Source organism: Panthera leo, chromosome C1, assembly GCF_018350215.1.
Source record: "Panthera leo isolate Ple1 chromosome C1, P.leo_Ple1_pat1.1, whole genome shotgun sequence".
NCBI lineage: Eukaryota > Metazoa > Chordata > Mammalia > Carnivora > Felidae > Panthera > Panthera leo.
Genome location: NC_056686.1, coordinates 138,743,389 through 138,764,508, shown reverse-complemented (window position 1 = coordinate 138,764,508; position 21,120 = coordinate 138,743,389). Strand labels below are relative to the sequence as shown.

The 21,120-nt window shown below is 36.0% G+C and overlaps 1 protein-coding gene across 3 annotated transcripts in view; it reads right to left on the bottom strand.

The window, feature by feature from the left end:
- Window positions 1-788: 788 nt before the first annotated feature.
- The window catches only part of EPC2 (enhancer of polycomb homolog 2), a 121,403-nt gene continuing 101,071 nt past the window's right edge, over window positions 789-21,120 (bottom strand). For 2 of the 3 annotated variants that reach the window (XM_042948741.1, XM_042948744.1), the window contains 7 exons: window positions 19,982-20,071; window positions 18,654-18,799; window positions 18,219-18,562; window positions 6,906-7,042; window positions 5,349-5,508; window positions 4,108-4,441; window positions 789-2,877 (listed from right to left, as the gene is read on the bottom strand). In XM_042948741.1, coding sequence (XP_042804675.1) covers window positions 2,805-2,877; window positions 4,108-4,441; window positions 5,349-5,508; window positions 6,906-7,042; window positions 18,219-18,562; window positions 18,654-18,799; window positions 19,982-20,071 — 1,284 coding nt within the window. In that variant the 3' untranslated portion in view covers window positions 789-2,804. The remainder of the gene's footprint in view (window positions 2,878-4,107; window positions 4,442-5,348; window positions 5,509-6,905; window positions 7,043-18,218; window positions 18,563-18,653; window positions 18,800-19,981; window positions 20,072-21,120) is intronic. The other variant, XM_042948743.1, reaches the window with a different exon arrangement.

Here is a 21,120-nt window from a genome sequence, read left to right as displayed (position 1 = left end):
ATAAGTTTCTGAAATATTATTCCTCCTTCTTGCTCTTCCCCCCACAAAAAACCACCTTGGTAATAAACACTAAGCACAGGTGCAAATACTGTATTCCCTATTTTTTAAAAAGACAGAATGTGTGTGGGGGGTATGAGTGTGTGTGACATATATATATTTTTTACATCTGCCCTCCAGACAGATTTATTTTTCTTTTGGTCTTTTGCAAAAGAAAGATATGCAACACATCCTCAAATACCTTTAGAGCTACATCACAGTAACTGGTCATGAACATGATCTTGAATTACTAGGAAAGGCAGGCAGAAAAATGGTTTATAAATATTTCTAACTATATCGAATTACAAGATACCACAGGACATGAGTAGCCCTTTTGCTTAAAACAAAACAAAACAACCTCCCCCCCCTCCCCAACCCAACCAAACAACCAACCTACTCATCCCATCAAAAAAACCCACATTCTCCAAGAACTCTGGAAGCTTAGTAAACTACAACACCAACATTAGTTTCCTCAGAAAACCAAAATAGGGTGGTACTGCCCAGTGGGGGGCCAGCGCAAAAACAAACTGTTCTTAAAGGTGAAAGGTAAGTCTGTCATCACTTCAAAGGTTTTGAAAAGCACTGGAAAAATGTGTGTGCAAGTAACTGAAATGCCATCTGTGAGACAGTTACAACCACCAAAATAAGGAAGGACTTAGTTTTCTATTTTACTTCGAAAGGAACAAATAAATTGGTCACCAGTTTTTGATAAGGTCTGGGTTTGCCACATCTCCAGAAACTGTACAAATGGATAGTTCTTTTGTTTTACTTAAATTATTTATAACATGTATATCACATAAGGCAAGTTCACTTCATGCTTTACTTAGTAAAATGGAAAAAAAAGCTTTCTCCAAAATTGGCACTAAAGTTAAGTTCTTAATAGCAAGGAGATACATCACTATAAGCAGAATGAACACAGTCATAATACATATCAAATCAAAATTATTTCCTTTATATCATCAGCAATGAGTTAACTCCAGAGGTAGTATGGCAGAAACGAGCATGGATCCTATCAGGTCACAACCGATGAAGAAATTAAATTTATTTTTCTCTGTGGTTTTGACCATAAATTGCTTTACACATTTAGGACCTGAATAAAAACCACTCTCAGCAGAAATCTTGGCCCATTAATTCAACTGACATATCAATTTTACAACTTTCAGGACTGCAGATATAAAAAATGTAAAGTATAAAATTATGTAAGTTTGAAATGGTTTTAATCATATTCATTAAAAATATTTACATTTCCCGGTACTTACTTGACAAAACCCCCTTGCAATATAATTCTACTCTAAACTTTTATTTATAAAATGAGGCTCATTTATGAGATTTCAGTGAATGTTATACTGCAAATTACTTACATTCCGTAAACTATTTTAAGAACTTTTCATATCAAAGGTAGTTTATATTGGATTATCTGAAACCCAATAGTGCCCACAGATGAGCTTCTTACAAATCTTTTCATTAATGCTTGGAAAGCACTGTGAAAATGAAAAGTGCTGTTAAGTGCTATCGTCTCCCTTAAATTCTCACTTACGCTGTGTGCACATTGTGAAATAAACACATATGCAGCATGTCCATGTTTTGATATGTATTTTTATTTCCCTGCAGTTTTCACTTATCAAGAACAAGTAACAGGGAAAGTTGTCTGAACTAGTGCATAAACAAACATTCTGAAACACCACTACACGTATCTAATTTACAAGAACCGTATAAAAAAAGTCACTAAAACACTACACTATGAAGGTGTCCAACGCTTACAGTCAGACTTTTTCCAACCCGTTACTTGCCTTGTAGCCACAGGAAAACTCTCCAAAATTGAAAAGACAGTCTTGCCACAACCCTCCCCCCCTCCCAACACCTGGGATGGCTCGATATCTAGACTTCCAATAATTATTGCAATGATATGATGCAATACATACCTGGTAAAATATCCTTTATGTGGTGTGTTACAGTTTTAAAGCCAGTTAAAATATGCAGTCTTCAGATAAAATGTAATCCTTGAAAAATTTTCTTATCTGCACAGTTTAAATGTGCTAGATGCATAATTTTTCCTAGTCCGTTTTTCCTGTGTAATTATTTTTTATAAACTGGTATTATAAATAGAAATATACATTCAAAATATATGGAAAAGTGAGTTACTACATTAAATTTGCATGTATCGATCCATCCCTTTCCCCTGCACAGTAATAGAAAATACTATTTTGCCTTGAACTTCATATTTGACAGTGAAATGCCACTAGTATTTACCAAAAAGTCCATCTAGTCAAATTGTGAAACAAAATGAACCAAGTGAAAACTTTACAGTTTCTTTAGAAAAAAATTACAAGAATTTCATTTCCTAGCTATGAATCTTTAACTTTTTAGACACAAAGTTGGATTTATTTTTACAAGATACAAAATGTAAACATGGCAAAATAAATAGTTAAAACAAGTGATGCAGGATCCCATTTCATGCTCATGATCCCATTAAAGAATTATTTTTTAAAATCCATTCAGTTGCAAATTCAAGTGCAAAAGCATGATGATGAATATCTACTATTCAAGTAACAGAAATAATATTGATGATACAAATAAACTATTTTACAAGGTAGTGATTTTCCCAATTTTACAAAATATACATCATATATCGATTTCATATCCGATATATTGTAGTCCATTTAGGTCCATTGTTACGCTCTGTGATCCACAGAGTGTCGCCTTTTGCATTCAGCTGGAATATGAATGACTGCACACCATCAGCACAGGTCAAAGCCACACGTTTTAGGTTATGTCACTTCCATAGCTACTGTTGTCTCTGCTATTCCATTTAAACCCAATCTTTCTGGTTCATGGTTCTCTCTATAATAAGGCAAAGAGTAAAATAAACATTAATACTCTCCAGAATATGATATTATCACTCAGTATTTACAGATACGGTTTTACGTAACTACAACTAAACATGTACTTCACAAGAACATTTCCTACTTTTACAATTGCTATACAGGAATGAGGAAAAGTTTTGTGTATCTAAGAAATTCTAGTATTTCCTAATTACTTGATTATAATTGTTTACTTAGGAAACACAGTAATTTAACATAATATTTCGGGGGAAGCCAATGATAAACTACTTATGAAAATATGTAACACAGGACAATCCAAGTTTTTTACAATAGATGAAGCATATGATGCTCAAAAAGAATAATCATCAGGGGTGCCTGGGTGGCTCAGTCGGTTGAGCGTCCGACTTCGGCTCAGGTCATGATCTCACGGTCTGTGAGTTCAAGCGCCATGTTGGGCTCTGTGCTGACAGCTCAGAGCCTGGAGCCTGCTTCAGATTCTGTGTCTCCCTCTCTCTGACCCTCCCCCGTTCACATTCTGTCTCTCTCTGTCTCAAAAATAAATAAACATTAAAAAAAAATTAAAAAAAAAAGAATAATCATCAGAAGCACAACAGTACTTAGATTACTTTCCACTACAGTTTAATTTTATAGGTTTAAGGTCATGCAGTAAGTTATTAACTCATGCACGTCAAGTTTTTTTCTGATTTGTTGCTCTCATGTACTAGTATCAAAGAAATATAAAAACATACCCTGAAATACATGATCACAGATTTAGCTAATCCCAGAAGAGTCTCAATTTTAATATATACATAGAATAATTTACTTTCTTTTTATAATGTTGAAGAAAACACACATTTTGATTTGAAAATTAAAGCTCTGGCATGGGAATCAGTAACAACTCTAACCTCCCCAACTGTCTAAGCTACAAAAAAAACAGTAGAAGACTCAAGCTTCTAAAATATCCTTTGATTTATTTTTTGGGCTTGATGGTTCCCAATTTGATGTGCTTTCCCCCCTTGTTTTTTATGCTTCTGGTTGGCATGTAAACATCCCACTATTGACCTCAAACAAATAATCTAAGTCACAGAGCTTTACCCTGAGTAGAACTCAGTATGTGTTAAAAGCAAGTCAATCAATAGACATCTATTGCAGTAAAAAATGTCTTTTTCCTCCCATAGGACAGCCAGCAGAAAGGGACAGGATGGTACCAGAAATACACACACACACACACACACACACACACACACACCTTGCTATGCTGCTGATGGCACTGCTGGGAGTAACCTTTGGCACTCTGTCCATACTGGCAGCAACCGTGGCAAGTTTTAAGGCTGTTGGCGATGGTGCTGAAGTCCGTGTATTGATATGCACATTGACTGGAGAAACAACACTGACGTTATTGAGGTGCACTGCATTTGTCAGGCAGGAATTGTTCATAGGAAGTGTTTGAGGACTGCTTGTGCACAATGCTGGGATTAAGTGGTTTGTAGTGGTGTGGCCAACTGTCCTTACAAGTTGTACAGCTGAAATCCCTGGGCTGGATGATAAAGCCATATTGGTGGAGTATAACGTTTTAGAGGTTCCTGAAGGAGAAAAATAACATCATTTAATTCGTATCATGAGACATTAATTAAACTCTCAGAAAATCAGAGTTTAATAAAAATCTGTGCAAACATTTGTATTCTAATTACATACCAAATTAACTTTCCACATAATGGCCTCTCCAAAGAGAGTTCCTGATCACAACATACTTACCTGTTACAAGCCAAAGACACATTTTTCTACTAGCCTGCATAAAAGTCTACATTTGGAAAGTAGGAAACAACAGGGCAGAGAGGTCCTCTCTGGAGGTTGAGACCATGTGGAAATGACAGTCGGATTCCATCATAATTCACGCATGCAAGGAATCAGTAAGGCGGGGTAATCAGGATCATGGGTGTATCTAAAAGCAAGTGGAAAAACCCTAGGGTCTGAGTAGTAGATGAAGGCTGATAGGAACAGCAAGTCTTTGAGGACTCAGGGTGGTAAGAGGCAGACAAGGTTTCAGAGTAATACTGTATTTCAAGAGGAGGAGTCAGAGAAAGCAGTCCCATGAGTATGTGCCAGTGGGAAGGTAAACCCAATTTCAAACTTACTGACAGATCAACCTGGATTATATTTTGCCTATCAATGCACGGATAATTCCAGTGTGATGGTTAGCGATTAGCTCAGTATGTTTCCTAAGATGTGAGGCAACTGACAGTATGTGGATAAAACCAGGCAGGGTGGAGAGTTACACAGGAAGGTATCTAGTGGGAGCAGGAGGAAACAGGGAGCAGGCTCTACGTGATTTCCAGAAAATATGCAGCTATTCCGCCACACCTATCCTCAGAAATTCTGGAGTCCTGACTTGTACGATTTTTTCCCCTTGTATTTAAAACAAACACCGTATCTCCAATCAGTAAGTTACAACCTCGAGCTAGTAAGTATCGCATGAAACCACAGGCTTACCTGAAGGCTGGACAACACCGTTTATGTTGTTGTGGCCAGTGTTCTGTTCCTTGGCTACCTCACTGCGACTTGGAACAGGTGCACTGACTACTGCAGATGCAGCAAAGTGGGCGCTGGCTGAGTCAAGTGTTTTAGACATACAGTCAGAGGTGCTTGAGCCCTATAAAATGAACAAAATTAAACTCTCAATTTTTCAAATGTGATTTCATGAATGTGAATATTAAGAAATGGGCAAACCCAAAAGGTGGTTTCCTTTTTCATCTTGAACAGGTGTAAGTGCTAAGATTAAGAGATCCAAGACTCCACAGACTATTTTTGGCATTTTTAAGCAGGGAGTGACTAAAAATTGGGAAGCAACTATTTCTGAGAAAGAACTAGGGGATTAAAAAACCTCAAACCTTTTATGCTCTATTAATTTTTCCAATAAGTGTTAAAGAATGCCTTTAAAAATACTTGACAATCTAGATACTAGGGACAAAATGAAATTTAACCATCCTTTTTGTCACAATGTAAAAACATGTCTTGCCTAACTAACCTCGCAAGTAGGCTAGTTACCCGAGAGATTCAGAAAAAGCAAACAAAGGCAAGTTTAATGGCCATTCCTCTTGATTCTGCATGAAACAGGTCACCCAATAGCTCCAGAATGCAGGCTAGTCCCAAATCCACCCGGATGCTAGAGGAGTGCTGAGGGCTCCTGGTGTCACTGAGATTTTCATGTTGCTGGATTCAGGATTTCCAAGGTCAGTGTATTTAGTGACCCTCTGAGAATGAACTGACCTACCATCAGCAGACGCTGGCCTGAGAGCTCACAGAATACAACAAAGATTGAGTTAACCTCAGTTATTACTTCAGAGTTACTTTTGGAATTATGAAGTAACAAAACTTAAGACCTAAAGTATTAGATTTATTTCTTTCAGATGGCTCAAATTTCAAACAAACTTTTCAATTACACTTTTATTTTTAGTGGCTTAACAACAGAAATTTATTCTCATACAGTTTTGGATGCCACAACTTCAAAATAAGTGTTATAGGGCTCATATCAAGGTATTTGCAGGGTTTCTTTCTTCCGGCAATTGCAATTTTATAAAGTATTTTTGTTCTTAACCCCTAGCATATTCGTCTAATGGTGCCAATGGAAAACGTCACCTAGTGGCAATTTTTTTCTTCAGGGAAATGTGATTCAAAGAGGCAAGGGATTATGTTGTTTGGATTTAGTGGACAATTCAAGAAAATTACCTCCTAAGTCATGAGGCACACCCAAATGGCACTTAAAACACAGTTTAGGAAGGGGTTAAGATTGGGGGAAAAAAGTTTTGGAGGCAGAGTAGGGGTGGGGATGATAATTCTAAGAGTATCTAATTCCTTCCACAAATTCTCAATACCCCTCTAAAACAATGTGGTTTCTTTCCTAAATTACAAATACCATATTTGACTCTAGTATTCTCCTCATTAAATATACATTAGTTTATCAAGGTTATCTTTGACTTGACAAAATTGTACAAAACTATGTAATTAAAGAAGAAAAAAGAAACAACCACGATTAAAAGACAGGTTCACCTGTGCTTTTGGGTGCGTCTGTTGCGAGGAATGCTGAGATTGCTGTTTCTGCTGAAGCTGAGCAAGCTGCTGCCTTTGCATTTGAACTAACTGCTGTTGATGTGTCTGAAACTGTTCTTCTGTGATACCCCCTGTTACTGGCAAAGGACATTCAGTTCAGAAGTATATTTTAAAGTACTTTGCACAACACAAATAGAATACAATTAAAATTATTGCACAATTAAGATGAAAAGCAAGTGCAAATCATACATCAGCAAAAAACTCAATAAAAAGCAAAAGTGGTTTATGTTAATATCCATGATCTTCTAAAATCACATGCCAAAAGAAGTTCCTACATGCAGTGTTTATACTGTACAAAATAGTCCTAATATGAGGATTCTATTACTTATTCAGACTTCGTGTCTTTGGGATCATTCTTAGCTTTCTAAATTGTGGAAGTATATAATGAGAAAACTGATTTATTAATACAAATAATAATGATGATGACTAAGTGATAGCCTTATTAAGAAAGCAGGACCATCTGCAGAACTATAAAGGATTCTTATTGCTGGTTCTCATCTAGGACATTTTCCCTGGTTACAAATCAGAGTAGAGGACAAAGGTGTTCACCTTGCACAATCAGTAACTGTAGTTCAAGCCAACAGATTTGATGCTAAAATAAGTCTTATCTATAGAAATATGGGTTAGAAATCAGAGAACTCTTCAGAAAACTAAAGACAGAATATATCCTCAGATGCAATCAAGGGGTGACCAACTGTGTTAACAGTAGATTTCAAGTAAAAATGAGACATCTAAAACGTTTGTTTATAAGATTAGCCAAGAAAAAGTTGTAAGAGGAAAGCATTTTTCTCAAAGAAACGTAAAAAATTTTCATTAATTTTCAAGTAAATCACTGATAAACTGATTTAGAGGACATAAAGCTATTTCCATAGAAGTCAGTACATTATCAAAATCATGAAGTATTAAATCAGATCAGAATACATGTACTACTAGAGTAAATTTGCTCTATTTTTCTTCATTGCTTTCTTTCCTCTCTCCTATCTCTTTCAGTCAATCAGTATTTACTATTTACGATGATGCAGAGTGCTACATTAAGAGTTAAGTGAATACGTGGCAAAATAAAAGGCAAAAGGAGGGTCCCAGCTATAAAGTCCAAAAGTGTAGTTGGAAAGAAAAGATACATATAAAGGAATAGCAACTAATATGAGCCAACCTTTAAATGCAAGTGAGCAATCTCATCAATAGGACCTAAAGTCTCATTAACAGGACCTAAAGGAGTTTAGCTAGAAGAGGACACAGCCTGAACCTAGGTTACTCTTGACTACTCCCCCAAGTTTTCCATTTACTACAAAGGAGAAATTTTAAAAAACGTGATGGTAAATTAGACATATAACAAGCTATGAATAAATACAGTCTATTTTCTATTAAAAGGGAGTTAGGCCCCAGAGATGGACAAAACATTAAATATGACTTCATTTCTGTTCGACAACGTTATCATTTAAAATTTGTGTTGGGCTATGAAGGAAAAAAAGTTCTTAGATAGCAATTTTATTTTTAGAAGATTCAAAGACCTGGGGCTATGAGAGTGCACACTGTAAAATTTTAATATTACCTGCATTTTTGAAGTACACATTAGTTATCTTACTGAATTACCAACAAAATCAAATGTTTTTCTTTGTTTGCACATGTTAAATTCACTGCAAGTGTTCTATTTTTAAATGTAAAAAACATTTTTAATTCTAAATTTACAATCTTCAAAATCAAATGAAAATGTGAAGTATTCATAAATTTCCAGTTGTTTGAAAACCTTGGGAAAGAGATGAAAAATAGTTTATTAGATAAAAGGCAGGAAGGAAAACTCTTAAGTTAAACCCAAATAAATATGTTTAATAAGTCTTATGTGTATAAAGGATTGTGCCAATTCAAATTAAATGAACTTGGTTGGAATCTGGTGTTAGCATGGTCTAGTCCCTCAAATCCAGTGTTAAGTTTATCTGGAGCTAAGTTTTTTGTTGTGGTGAAAAGGTGGGAGTCACAGTGATTAATTTTAAATGAGGAAGAAAATTAAGTGAATACAGTTTTAACAGCTACTTCAAAATTGAGAGAGAAATGAGAACAATGAGAATCTTCTTCTCTAAAATCTTTTAAGTCAGAAAATCATAAAATCTCACTAATTCAGAATAAGTATGTACCTAAATTAGTAGAAAGAACAAATAGCATTTTTTTAAATTAAAAAATTGCTTTTGGGGGCGTCTGGGTGGCTCAGTCGGTTGAGCACCCAACTTTGGCTCAGGTCATGATCTCATGGTTCGTGAGTTCGAGCCCTGCCTGCATCTGTCCTGCTCTGTGCTGACAGTTCAGAGCCTGAAGCCTGCTTTGGCTTCTGTGTCTCCCTTTCTCTCTCTGCCCATCCCCACTTGCACTCTGTCTGTCTCTCTCAAAAATAAACAAACATTAAACATTTTTTTTCCAAAATTAAAAAAATTACTTTTGGTTGGTAATCCATGAGTAACAAAGTGTTGCCAACTATAGATGGTTCTGCTTGTTTTTTATGAATGGATGATCATTTACGTATATATTAAAAAGGAATGCTGATAAAATTGCCTGTTTTGGGGTGGGGTTATATCTGTTTATTGCCCTGTCTTGTTGAGACCATTAATTTGCTCAGGAACCCCATCTTTTTTTCCCATAAGAAATGCATTAAGGGGCGCCTGGGTGGCTCAGTTGGTTGAGCATCTGACTTCGGCTCAGGTCACGATCTCAAGGTCTGTGAGTCTGAGCCCCGCGTCAGGCTCTGTGCTGACAGCTCGGAGCCTGGAGCCTGCTTCGGATTCTGTGTCTCCCTCTCTCTCTGCCCCTCCCCCGCTCATGCTCTAATAAACATTAAAAAAAAAAAAAAAAAAAAAAGAAACGCATTAAAATCCTAACCAATCAAGGCTCAATCCAAATTATTCAAATTAATGGTCACTGTTTCCTAACCTTTTTAAACCCTGGCTGATTTTAATAATAAAAATGTCACCCCTGATCCCATTACTGGTTAAGAATTACTAATATAGGGGCGCCTGGGTGGCTCAGTCGGTTAAGCGTCCGACTTTGGCTCAGGTCACGATCTCATGGTCTGTCAGTTCGAGCCCTGCGTCGGGCTCTGTGCTGACAGCTCAGAGCCTGGAGCCTGCTTTGGATTCTGTGTCTCTCTCTCTCTCTCTCTGCTCCTCCCCCGTTCATGTTCTGTCTCTGTCTCAAAAATAAATAAACATTAAAAGAAAAAAGCATTAAAAAAAAGTTACTAATATAAACTCAATTTAACTCTATAATATGGATATGCCTTAAAAAATGACATTTATTTTTTTCTCCTCCCCGTTACTTCAAGCTCAGCATGTTATATCCATTCTTGACCTCTAGTTCTTTCTTTACTATAAAGTTCCTCATTTGGAATTTTCTAGAGCATTATTTCATATCATTTTCAACTCTTTAGACAAAAAGAGCAATTAGTAATCATGACACAGAATTGGAACACATACAAAACACCCTTTCTAACTGACCTCTTTCCTTTTGTTAGGTGGATGGAAAGCAGTAAGAAATGTATGATTTTAATAGCACAGACACAGTACTGAATTATCATTCTTAGAGTTGACCTAATGGTAGGTGGAGACAGGTGTTTGATGGAAAGTACCTTTCCTACTAATTATGTTTCCTTTCATAAATTACTTAAATATTTCCACAAGAAATTTATTTCTTACGTTGACTTACAATCATCAAGAGGCAAAAGTTAAAACAGGTCAGAAAAAGTCATAGTTTTATAGTGTGAAGAAGACTGTTTAGAATTTAGGGGCCCAGCTTTGAGGTGGGGGGGTGGTGGTGCGTGTAGTGGCAAAAGGGCAACTGGGAATATGCAAGAAAGAAGCCTTACCTGCTTCTCTTGCTTAGGGCCAAGCCAAGTTCTTTCTACTAGTTGCTTACACGTTGCTAGCTTAAAAGTAAAATTTATGCTGGTCATAATCTACCCTACCCCATGCCCTCCAATTCCTGCCAGTTTAAAAGTAACCACAAAACTGATTGTTTTGTGAAGGTAGCTATATTTCCTTAAAATCCAGATGGATGGAAATGTCTTTTTACCTGAGTAACTTTTCCAAATTTCTGTAGTTAACACATGCTGATAGGTATACGTATTACTGATTTTTCCTCATTATATATGCATATATGTCATTCTATACATTAGTGGCATACCTGCATTTCTAAATATTTTGTGTATATAACCAAAACTCTGTTTTTCAGTAAAGCCCCTAACCTTCCTGGCTATCTTCTTTATACCTGGCTTATTACCTATCTTAGATTTATCAGTTGCTTTATTTACCAGATGAATCCATGTAGTTTTTGTGAGAATACTTGTTACCATCCTTGGAATGTTGATTTTGCTTTCAAAAGTCCTAGGTATTCTTCATTTCGTCTTTCACCTTTCAAGGATGTGATTCCTATATGGTGGTCTGCTAGGTTGACCCCTTATCAGCTTTCTCTCCCGTATTTTGACAGATCCACTAAAAATATACTCAAGGTATCTCCCCTAGACTTTATGCTGGTTTCTTAACCTTGGGCCCACAGAGATATTCTTCAGTATATGTGAAATCTTTACAAGTATTCGCTAACTTTGTATAGTTTTGTTGATTAACTAAAAAGAAAAATCTAATAGAAATACATTCTGGAACTTTTGGATGACCATCTCATAACAGGGTATGAACATATGGTTTTTGTGCTTGTGTGTGTGCCTTTTTATTTTTTTAATTTTTATTTGAGAGAGAGGGCACCTGTGTGTGCGGGAGCGGGAAAAAGGCAGAGGGAGGGAGGGGGAGAGAGAGAGAGAGAGAGAGAGAGAGAGAGTGAGAAACCTAAGCAGGCTCTGTACTGCCACCGCAGAGCCCGACTTGGGGCTGGATCTCACCAACGAGACCACCACCCAAGCCAAAATCATGAACTGTCAGCAGAGCATGACAGATGTAGAGGTCGAACTCAAGAACCATGAGATCACAACCTGAGCCAAAGTTGGATGCTCAACCAACTGAGCCATCCAGGTGCCCCTGTGTGTGTGCCTTTTCAAAATTATCTTTTAACACAGTATTTCTCCAAGTGGGCTAATACAGTGTATTCTTGGGAAGCTATGAACTTTTTAAAACACTAGTCTAGACCAAGTTTTCACAGCTTAATGAAGAACATCTAATATGGTAATAAAGATCTAAAGGTCAAGATGAATATATTATCCAGTATTCTCCATCTACAAGGTAGGTCTTTGTTACAAAAGTCTTAATATACGCTTTATTAAGCAAAGCTGACTATATGCATTTTTGTTTGTTTTAAAAGATTTGGGGCTGATGGGGTGGGGGAAGATGGACAACCTATTTTATTTAAAAAAATTTTTTTTAATGTTTATATTTATTTTTGAGACAGAGAGAGAGCATGAGCAGGGGAGGGAGATAGAGAGGGAGACACAGAATCTGAAGCAGGCTCCAGTCTCTGAGCTGTCAGCACAGAGGCTAACAAGGGGCTTGAACCCATGAACTGTGAGATCATGACCTGAGCCAAAGTCAGACGCTCAATTGACTGAGCTGCTCAGGCGTCCCTGGACAACCTATTTTAAACCTTGTATGTCTTAGCGAGAAGTCAGGTGAAAGTTCACATAAGCCACTCTGAGCTACAAATGCTTCAATCCTTGAAAGCTGACATTATGTGTCTAGGACTATACACATCCTGTAATGTAACTGTCACAGTTAAAGGCAAACTCATGAATAAACTGCAAAACTGTGGGTAGAAAGGGTGAAGATGGGAGGGGAGGTCAGGAGTGAAGGGTGAGGGGGATAACGAATAAGGAACAAATGAAATGTGAAAATAAAAAAAATAAAGACCCATTTAAGGGGCACCTGGCTGGCTAAGTTGATGGAATGTGTAACTCTAGATCTTGCGGTTATAGGTTTGAGCCCCACGCTGGTATAGAGATTTAAAAAAAATAAAATCTTTTTTTTATTTTTTAATTTTTTTTTAACATTTATTTATTTTTGAGAGACAGGGAGAGACAGAGCATGAGCAGGGGGAGGGGCAGAGAAAGAGGGAGACACAGAATCTGAAGCAGGCTCTAAGCTATCAGCACAGAGCCTGATGTGGGGCTCAAACTCACAAACCATGAGATCATGACCTGAGCTGAAGTCGGATGCTTAACTGACTGAGCCACCCAGGCGCCCCCAAAGATAAAATCTTTAAAGACGCATTTAAACTTCTGACACCCAACCTAAATAGTTACAACTGAAATTTGAATATTATTTCGTTTAGCAGTCAAACTAAAATCTTTTTAATTTCTGAAATCTGAATCTATTTCTCACCTTTGGAAGCAATCCTAACTCAAAAAATAAATCCTTGTGAATACCTTAGCTCATTGTTAAAATGTAGTTTTATCTATTGAAGAACTTTTTATACTTGCAAACATTTTATGGCAATTTAAGAAAGAATGGTGGGGGGCATGTGGGTGACTCAGTCAGTTAAGCGTCCAACTCTTGATCTCAGCTCAGGTTGTGATCTCAGGATTCCTGAGTTTGAGCCCTGCGTGGGGCTTCACACTGACAGTGCAGAGCCTGCTTGGGATTCTCTGTCTCCCTCTCTCTCTGCCCTTTCCCCGCTCACTTGCATGGAGCTGTGCTCTCTCAAAAACAAATGAACATTAAAAAAAAAAAAAAAAAAAAGAAAAGAAAGAATGGAAGAATAAACAAAAATCAGGAATTTCTGTTGGAACACTGTTCAAATTGATGTTCTTACAAATTGGTAATGGTAAGATATTTGAAGCTGATCAAAAAGGGTGCTGGTACGTACTCAGTACACTGAGATGAGGAAAAAAAGTGTTCATTTGCAACCATGCATTAGTTAAAACCAAGACTGAATGTAAACTAATCCATCTCTTCAAATCTGAACAAAGCTTGCTTCATTCATTCATTCATTCATTCATTCATTCATTTTTAAAGTAATCTCTATGCCCAACATGGGGCTTGCACTCATGACCTCAAGATCAAGTCACATGCTATACCGACTGAGCCAGCCAGGTGCCCCAAGCAAAGCTACTGTTAGATGTGAAATACAATTTCATTTCGGAGTTTGGGATTTAAGAACAATATCAAAAAAAAAAGAGCTAAATAATAGTGCAGTTTCAAATGACTAAAAACTTTGATCTATTTATATAAAGAATGTAATACTTGCCATGTGCTGTAAGCTCCCTGAAGGTAGGGATTATTGTCTTACAAAATCTCGCAACTTTTAAACACTTAACAGAGTGCTTTCCATATAATAATTCTAAATCATTATCTATCCTTGGTTATTCACTTGCCATGTTCAGCACAATCCATCTTTCCTTTCTCTGTCCTACTTCTATTCTTTGAAAAGAGTTTTTCAATTAAGAAAACAGATCTTTATTTTACTTAATAGTTAATAAGATACGTGTCTTTGCTTTAAAATGAAGTCTTTAGTTCTAGTTCTAATACCTAGGACATACATTTTAATTTGTTTTAAGTCCTTTAAGTATGATATCAAAAATAACAACTAGATATTCTTTAGGACACAGGAATTATGACTTGAAAAAAAATTTTTTTAAATGTGTATTTATTTTTGAGAGAGAGTGTGTGCAAGTGAGTGGAGGAGGGGCAGAGAGGGGGAGAGAGGATCCAAAGTAGGCTCTGTGCTGACAGCAGAGAGCCAGATGTGGGCTCGAATTCACAAACCGTGAAATCATGACCTGAGCCACAGTCAGATGCTCAATGATTGAGCCACCCAGGTGCCCCAGGACTTGAAAAATATTAACTGGGTTATTAACAGCATAAAAGTAGGAATATTCTTCGCCACTAGCCCTCAAGTTCAAGTTTTTTTTTCTAAGAACTAAGAAACTTGGGATATAAATAAATATTATGGTCAAAGGTATAGAGTTTCTATTTCTTTTTTTTTTTTTTTTTGAGAGAGGAAGAGAAATCTTTTTTTTTTTTTTTTTAACTTTTATTTATTATTGAGAGACAGAGAAAGACAGAGCATGAGCATGGGAGAGGCAGACAGAAGGAGACACAGAATCTGAAGTGGGCTCCAGGCTCTGAGCTGTCAGCACAGAGACTGACGTGGGGCTCGAACTCACAAGCCGTGAGATCATGACTTGAGCCGAAGTCAGACGCTTAACAAACTGAGCCCCCAGGCGCCCCAAGAGAGGAAGAGAGAATCTTAAGCAGGCTTCACACCCAGCCCAGAGCCCAATGCAGGGCTCGATCTCACAACCTTGAGATCATGACCCTGAGCCAAAATCAAGAGTAGGACTCTTAACCAACTGAGCAACCCAGGCAGCCGCAGTTTCTACTTCTGATTAAACCCTTTATTTGTTGAGATTTCCCAGCTGTGAAACAGAAAATTCAGTACTTATAATTGCCAAGATCAGTGACATACTCTGCAACGTAAAAATATGGTCCTGTGTCAGTTTTGTTAAACTCTTAAAGACACACATGCTCTCATGACCAAGTCCATTAAGAAGAAGCAGAAGGCAACAGTATTAATAAAGACAAAGATTAAAAGAAATCAAATATATGAAGATTCAATTCTTTTGTCTCTGTCCATCAAATATAAAAATGTAACTTTTTAAAAACTCCCACATCCTTCTCTTTAGATAAATGAAAGAATTCTTATCAAAATTTACGGAATTGTAATGGAATCCACTGGTGCAAATGGGTACCTAAAATTGTCAGAGCTTTTCAACTTTTTACAAAAATGCTGTTAAAAGACTTGTTCCATTATGCATTTATATACCTGTGCCTAATATTTTGAAACCTAACGTATTTATTGAAAACAAAACAAAAACCTTGTGGCCTCCATGACCAGAGGGTCACAGCACAGAAGGAAAATTTCAAACAAAATCCTTTACTCTAGTAACAGATTTAAACATATATTTGACAAATTCTACTTAAAAACACTGACTCTATGTAGCTTAGCTGTTGCTTAAGCCTTGAGATTTGTCAAAGAAAGAAGGAAATGGTACTCTGTTGAGAATACTAAAAAATGTAAGGCAGGAATAATTAATACAGACGAAAAAGAACATTTTTTTTTTAATGGTAGGGGAAAGGCAAAAAATAAAAAACCTTACTGTCTATGTGATGTTAACATCACGTATTTGTCACTTAAGTTACCTAAAAAGTGCACGTATGCCTAAGATACTTTAAAGCTTATTTATTTTGAGAGAGAGAGGGAGGGAGAATCCCAAGCAGGCTCCGTGCTGTCAGCACTGAGCCTGACTCGGGGCTCAATCCCACAAACTGTGAGATCATGACCTGAGCTGAAATCAAGAGTTGGAGGCTTACACAAATGAGTCACCCAGGCATTGCATGCCTCAGATACTTTAAATGCTTATTTTATGCTGATGTATGGTAGTGTCACAAAATTCTACAGGTAGCTATTATGGAATTATTTAAGTTATATTAAGTTGTATTCTGGATCAATACATACAGAGTATTGATGATACTGTAACATACACAACCATACATATTTTCTGGACAAGAGTCAAGTCAAATCCTTCTGGAGTATGTTGGCAATGTACAGCAGAAAGTTGCAAATATCTGGCTATGTTCAAGTTGAGATGAAACAAAATCATTATTTTGCTATGGTACACATTATTAGAGAAGAAACTCAATCCACTGTCAAATCTAATTATAAATGCCTATTTTTAGATGTTTTATTTTTTAAATGTTTATTTTGAGAGAGAGTGAGCACATGAATGGGGGAGGGGCAGAGAGTGAGGGAAAGAGAGAATCCCAAGCAGGCTCTATGTTGTCAGCATATAGCCCAACGCAGGGCTTGATCTCATGAACCACGAATTCATGACCTGAGCTGAAATCAAGAGTTGGATACTTAAGTGAATGAACCACAAAGGAGCTCCAAGATGTTTTTAAACTCCTCTTTTGGCAAAAATTATTTTGAGTAATTTTTGATACAGGAGTTCTAGTTCAGTTAAATAATTTGAACATGGTCTTGGAGTCGGCAGAAATAAAATCTGACCTAATACTCATGAACTTCCTACTACCTTTAGATTTCTAAGAAGTCTGCACCACAAATCATATTAGGTATTTATTTCGGCTTTGAAAGCTTATTAAACTTCGCAAACTCATGAACCTTATATAACAGGATGCCGTTTTCCTTACCTAAGTTTGTTTAAGAGAAAATTAACCAACTAATTTGGAGAAATGACATGTCAACTTCCAATCATTCAAACAAATCCAATTTTCCATTATAATCTTTGAACAGATATATGTCTAGGTCAAGTCTGAAAATAAGCAGTCCAGTAACTAAAAATGACTGAACACTACTGAGACCAAATAAAATGCTTTAAAGTCACTTTAAGGAGGTTCAACATAATTTCACATAGTAAAATGTACATCCAGGAAAAGAATTTAGAAACATTCACGTTTTACAAGAAGAAAGGATAGCAACAGTGTGAGTCAAGTCACATTTAGTTTTGACTCTGGATACCATGCAGTGTTTGTATATATCATAAGGATATTCAAAATTATACCCACTTATACATGTGATAAAGAGAAGACTATCCACAGATAAAAACAAATCAAAATTACATTTTAGATTTTCTAGATACTATACATTATTTACAATGTACATGTCATAAAAATATTAAATTGAGCACAGTGTTTCTTAAAATGAAAAATGCTTTCTATTTCTAGTCTCAATCAGAGGTTAGCTATCAGACAAAATTACAACTATTCATAGGGAGACTCTTAAAAAATCATTTTTCAGAAAGAAAGCTTTCAATGGTACTCTGGAGGAGCAATGCCTACATTTGAGCAAAGTTAATACACACAAAAATGAAACTTTTCTTTAACAAATGCACACTATGGTTATGATACTCTGGTAGCAGCTTATAACCACTTTACCCATAGGGAACTCCCTATGCATTCTGCCTACACATTCACCATACCAGGCACACACACTCAAAATATAAGTCTGGTGTAATAGGTATCATGACATTGGTTAAAATGTGAACCACAATACTAGGGTTTAGTTTCTTAGGCTGGAAAACAAAAATATAATAGGTTAAGATAAAATTCTTTTCCATGATGGGATTATGAAAATAAACCTTCAAAATTTACCCTGAGCCTTTATTTATTTATTTATTTATTTCAATATATGAAGTTTATTGTCAAATTGGTTTCCATACAACACCCAGTGTCCTGAGCCCTTATTTAGTGTATAATGAAAATTAAGTCGGAAAAAAGAGCAGGATATATTTTTAACAAAGTGACAGCTTACCTGATATGCCATTCTTGCTGGTGTTCAATAAAGCTACAGATGCTGCAGAAACTCTTTTATTGTTCACAGTCTGCCCTGATTTTCTTGAGGTACATTCTTCACTATCACTGTCCTGTAAATTTAGTAGCCTTGGCTGGAAACACTGTAGTCGACATGATCTGATATTGCTTAATATTTCAGAAAGGGACAGTCTGTTTTCACAATGTTTACTGGAAGCATTGGTCCGAGTGAAATTAGAAGAGAAGTCTATAGTTTGGGAAGAGCTTGAAAAACCATTCAGCATTTCAGGGTCTATCTGTTTCAGGACTGGGTCATGTTCTGTGGATATTCGGTCCATTATGACCCTGAAAAGCAATATAAAACCAAATATTATCTGGAAGAATTAGTTCCCTTCTACCTTGTAAAACAAAAATCAGGTCAAGACAAATAGTTTACCTTCCACCTCTGCCAATTCGCCTCCTTGCAAATCCTATACATCTTCTTGGGACTGTGAGTGTTGTAAGGCAATGCCTGTATCTCAACTTATCCAAATCTGCCAATTCTGAATTTTCAAAGGAGTGGTTAGCTTGGTCCAAACGAGGCTGCAAAGAAAGAAAAAAAAGAAAATCAAAACCCATGGAATAAATCTGAAAAGAAAAAAGGTTAAATCATGACAAAAATAAAATTCAGCATTAACAATTAAAATTTAGATATAAAACTGTAAAATTGTTTTATCTGTAAAAAACCAGATAAAATTTTACAAAACTGAATCAAAAGTTCACTCACCAAAATAACTCAAAGTGTATTTAATATTTTAGGGTATATTTTAAAAGAAATATATCTTTAAAGAATAATATGGCTTTTAATATCAATGGCAGAAAAAGTAGAAAGAAATTTTTTTTTGGACCAAAAATTGTACTTCAAGCATGTATGGGTCAGGCTGACACTTCTTACTTTTAAGAACATACGGTTCATTTCTCTGCCTTCCTATTCCCTTTATTATTCTATTTTTCTGGGTCTTAACACTTCTCTATCCCTTCATAATATTTTTTTCTTTCTCTCATTAGCGTTAACTTGTAAAAAACTTTCTACCTCTTCTACACTACTCTCACACACACACACACATCCTAAATAAGTTGGAGTGTAGATGTTTACCATAATGCAACAAGGCAAATGGTCTCCACAAGCCATACCTCATTAACTCTATAGTTACACTTTATCTGAAAATCTGAGCATCTGGGAGTCAGGGTCCCTCCTGACAGAATGTTGCACCAAAACTCAATAACACAAAGCAATTTCTAAGTGTGCCAAAAAGTTATGAATATAATTATTAGATAAAATATTGCCATGAGGAGAGTTTAAAGATGATTCTTTTATGTTTGATACTTACTTGGTATGTATATACAGGATGGGCTTGCTTAAAATAAATTTTAATGAACAGCAACTATCAAAACTTCAATTAGAGATTCTGGGCTTACCTAACTCTAGCAGTGACAGTAAATTTTCATAAGTGCTAAACTACAGTTAAAGCCCAAAGTAAAACTAAATTTTTAAAATTTAGAATTCTAAATTATCAATTTCCAAGTAAAGGATTATGAGATTTTTGGATATCCTCTGAAAGGACTAAGTACCTTTTAGCATCTTTTACTGGTATGTGTATAGGCAATATTAAATAAAAAATGCTGATGGACTTCCCATTTTTAGATCAAGACTAAGTTACCCTGACAAGAGTTACCTATGAACATCTGGTTCACAAAAACACTACAAAAAAATAAAATTCTTACAGCGTAATACTGGCATCCTGCTCGCCTCCTGAAAGCACAGGGACCATCAGGATCATTTTCTTCTTCAGGTTCTGATACTGGGGATGGTACCTAAAAAAAGAGGCATGAGACATTCCATTTAGGAGTTATCAGAAGTCAACAGATCAATCTTTGTAAGAATCTAAAATCAGAATCTGATCACAAACAGTATGCCTCCGTTACATATAGTAGGCAGTAAATTCCCCCCAAACAGCTAAAGGCTAGCAATGATTTTCTATGGTTAAAAATGATTATTTTGAAAGGATTAGTTCTTGCAGGTACGTTAACATAGTATTGTGTAATTGCTTCTGAACACGTTGAGTACTTAAAAAGAATTAGTACAGTTTTTATATATCCCACTTATATTTTCTAAATAATGTATGCGGCCATAAATATTTTTATTTTGACAGTTATGGTTCACCTATATAGGCAGATGTATTTTTCTCCAATAACTTTCTTTCTCTGTAATAAAAGTGAAAAACTAGGAAGTAAAAAAGGTTTATGAATAGTGCCCCCTCTAAGGCCATACAAGGTCATACGTTTTTCTCAAAGGGAGTCCCTTATTTCCCTACTCACTTTTTTAAAAACACTTTTTTAGTTTTTATTTATTTAAATTCCAGTTAACATATAATGTAATATTTCAGGTGTACAGTTTAGTGAAATCACGTTTTAAACTTGGCAGATGATAAGCAGAAAAATTAGAAAAGGACAGAAGGCTTGCTAAAGGTAAGCAGACTGGTTGCAAAGAGAAATGATAAGCCCATAGCCTGACAGCAAAAGAAAAAAATAAAGACTTTCAAAAAGTGTCACATAATTAAAATGCACTCTGCCTGGGAACCACGTGATCTTAGGTGAACTATCCCTATAAAACTTGAGTGGACGCCTGGGCAACACTGATACTTTAGAGCAAACTTTGTAAGTGTCATCAAAAACGGAGTAAATTATATACAAATATACTCTAATACAGCAGAGAAATAATATGGTTTAGATAAATTTCTACCCATAATGGTTAAAATTAAAAAAAAAAAAAAGTTTTGGTACTTAAGTTTCAGTAGTCTCGCAATTTCACTTTGGAGTACATCTCTTTTTCTGACAACGCTGGCTCAACCAAATTTACTTGC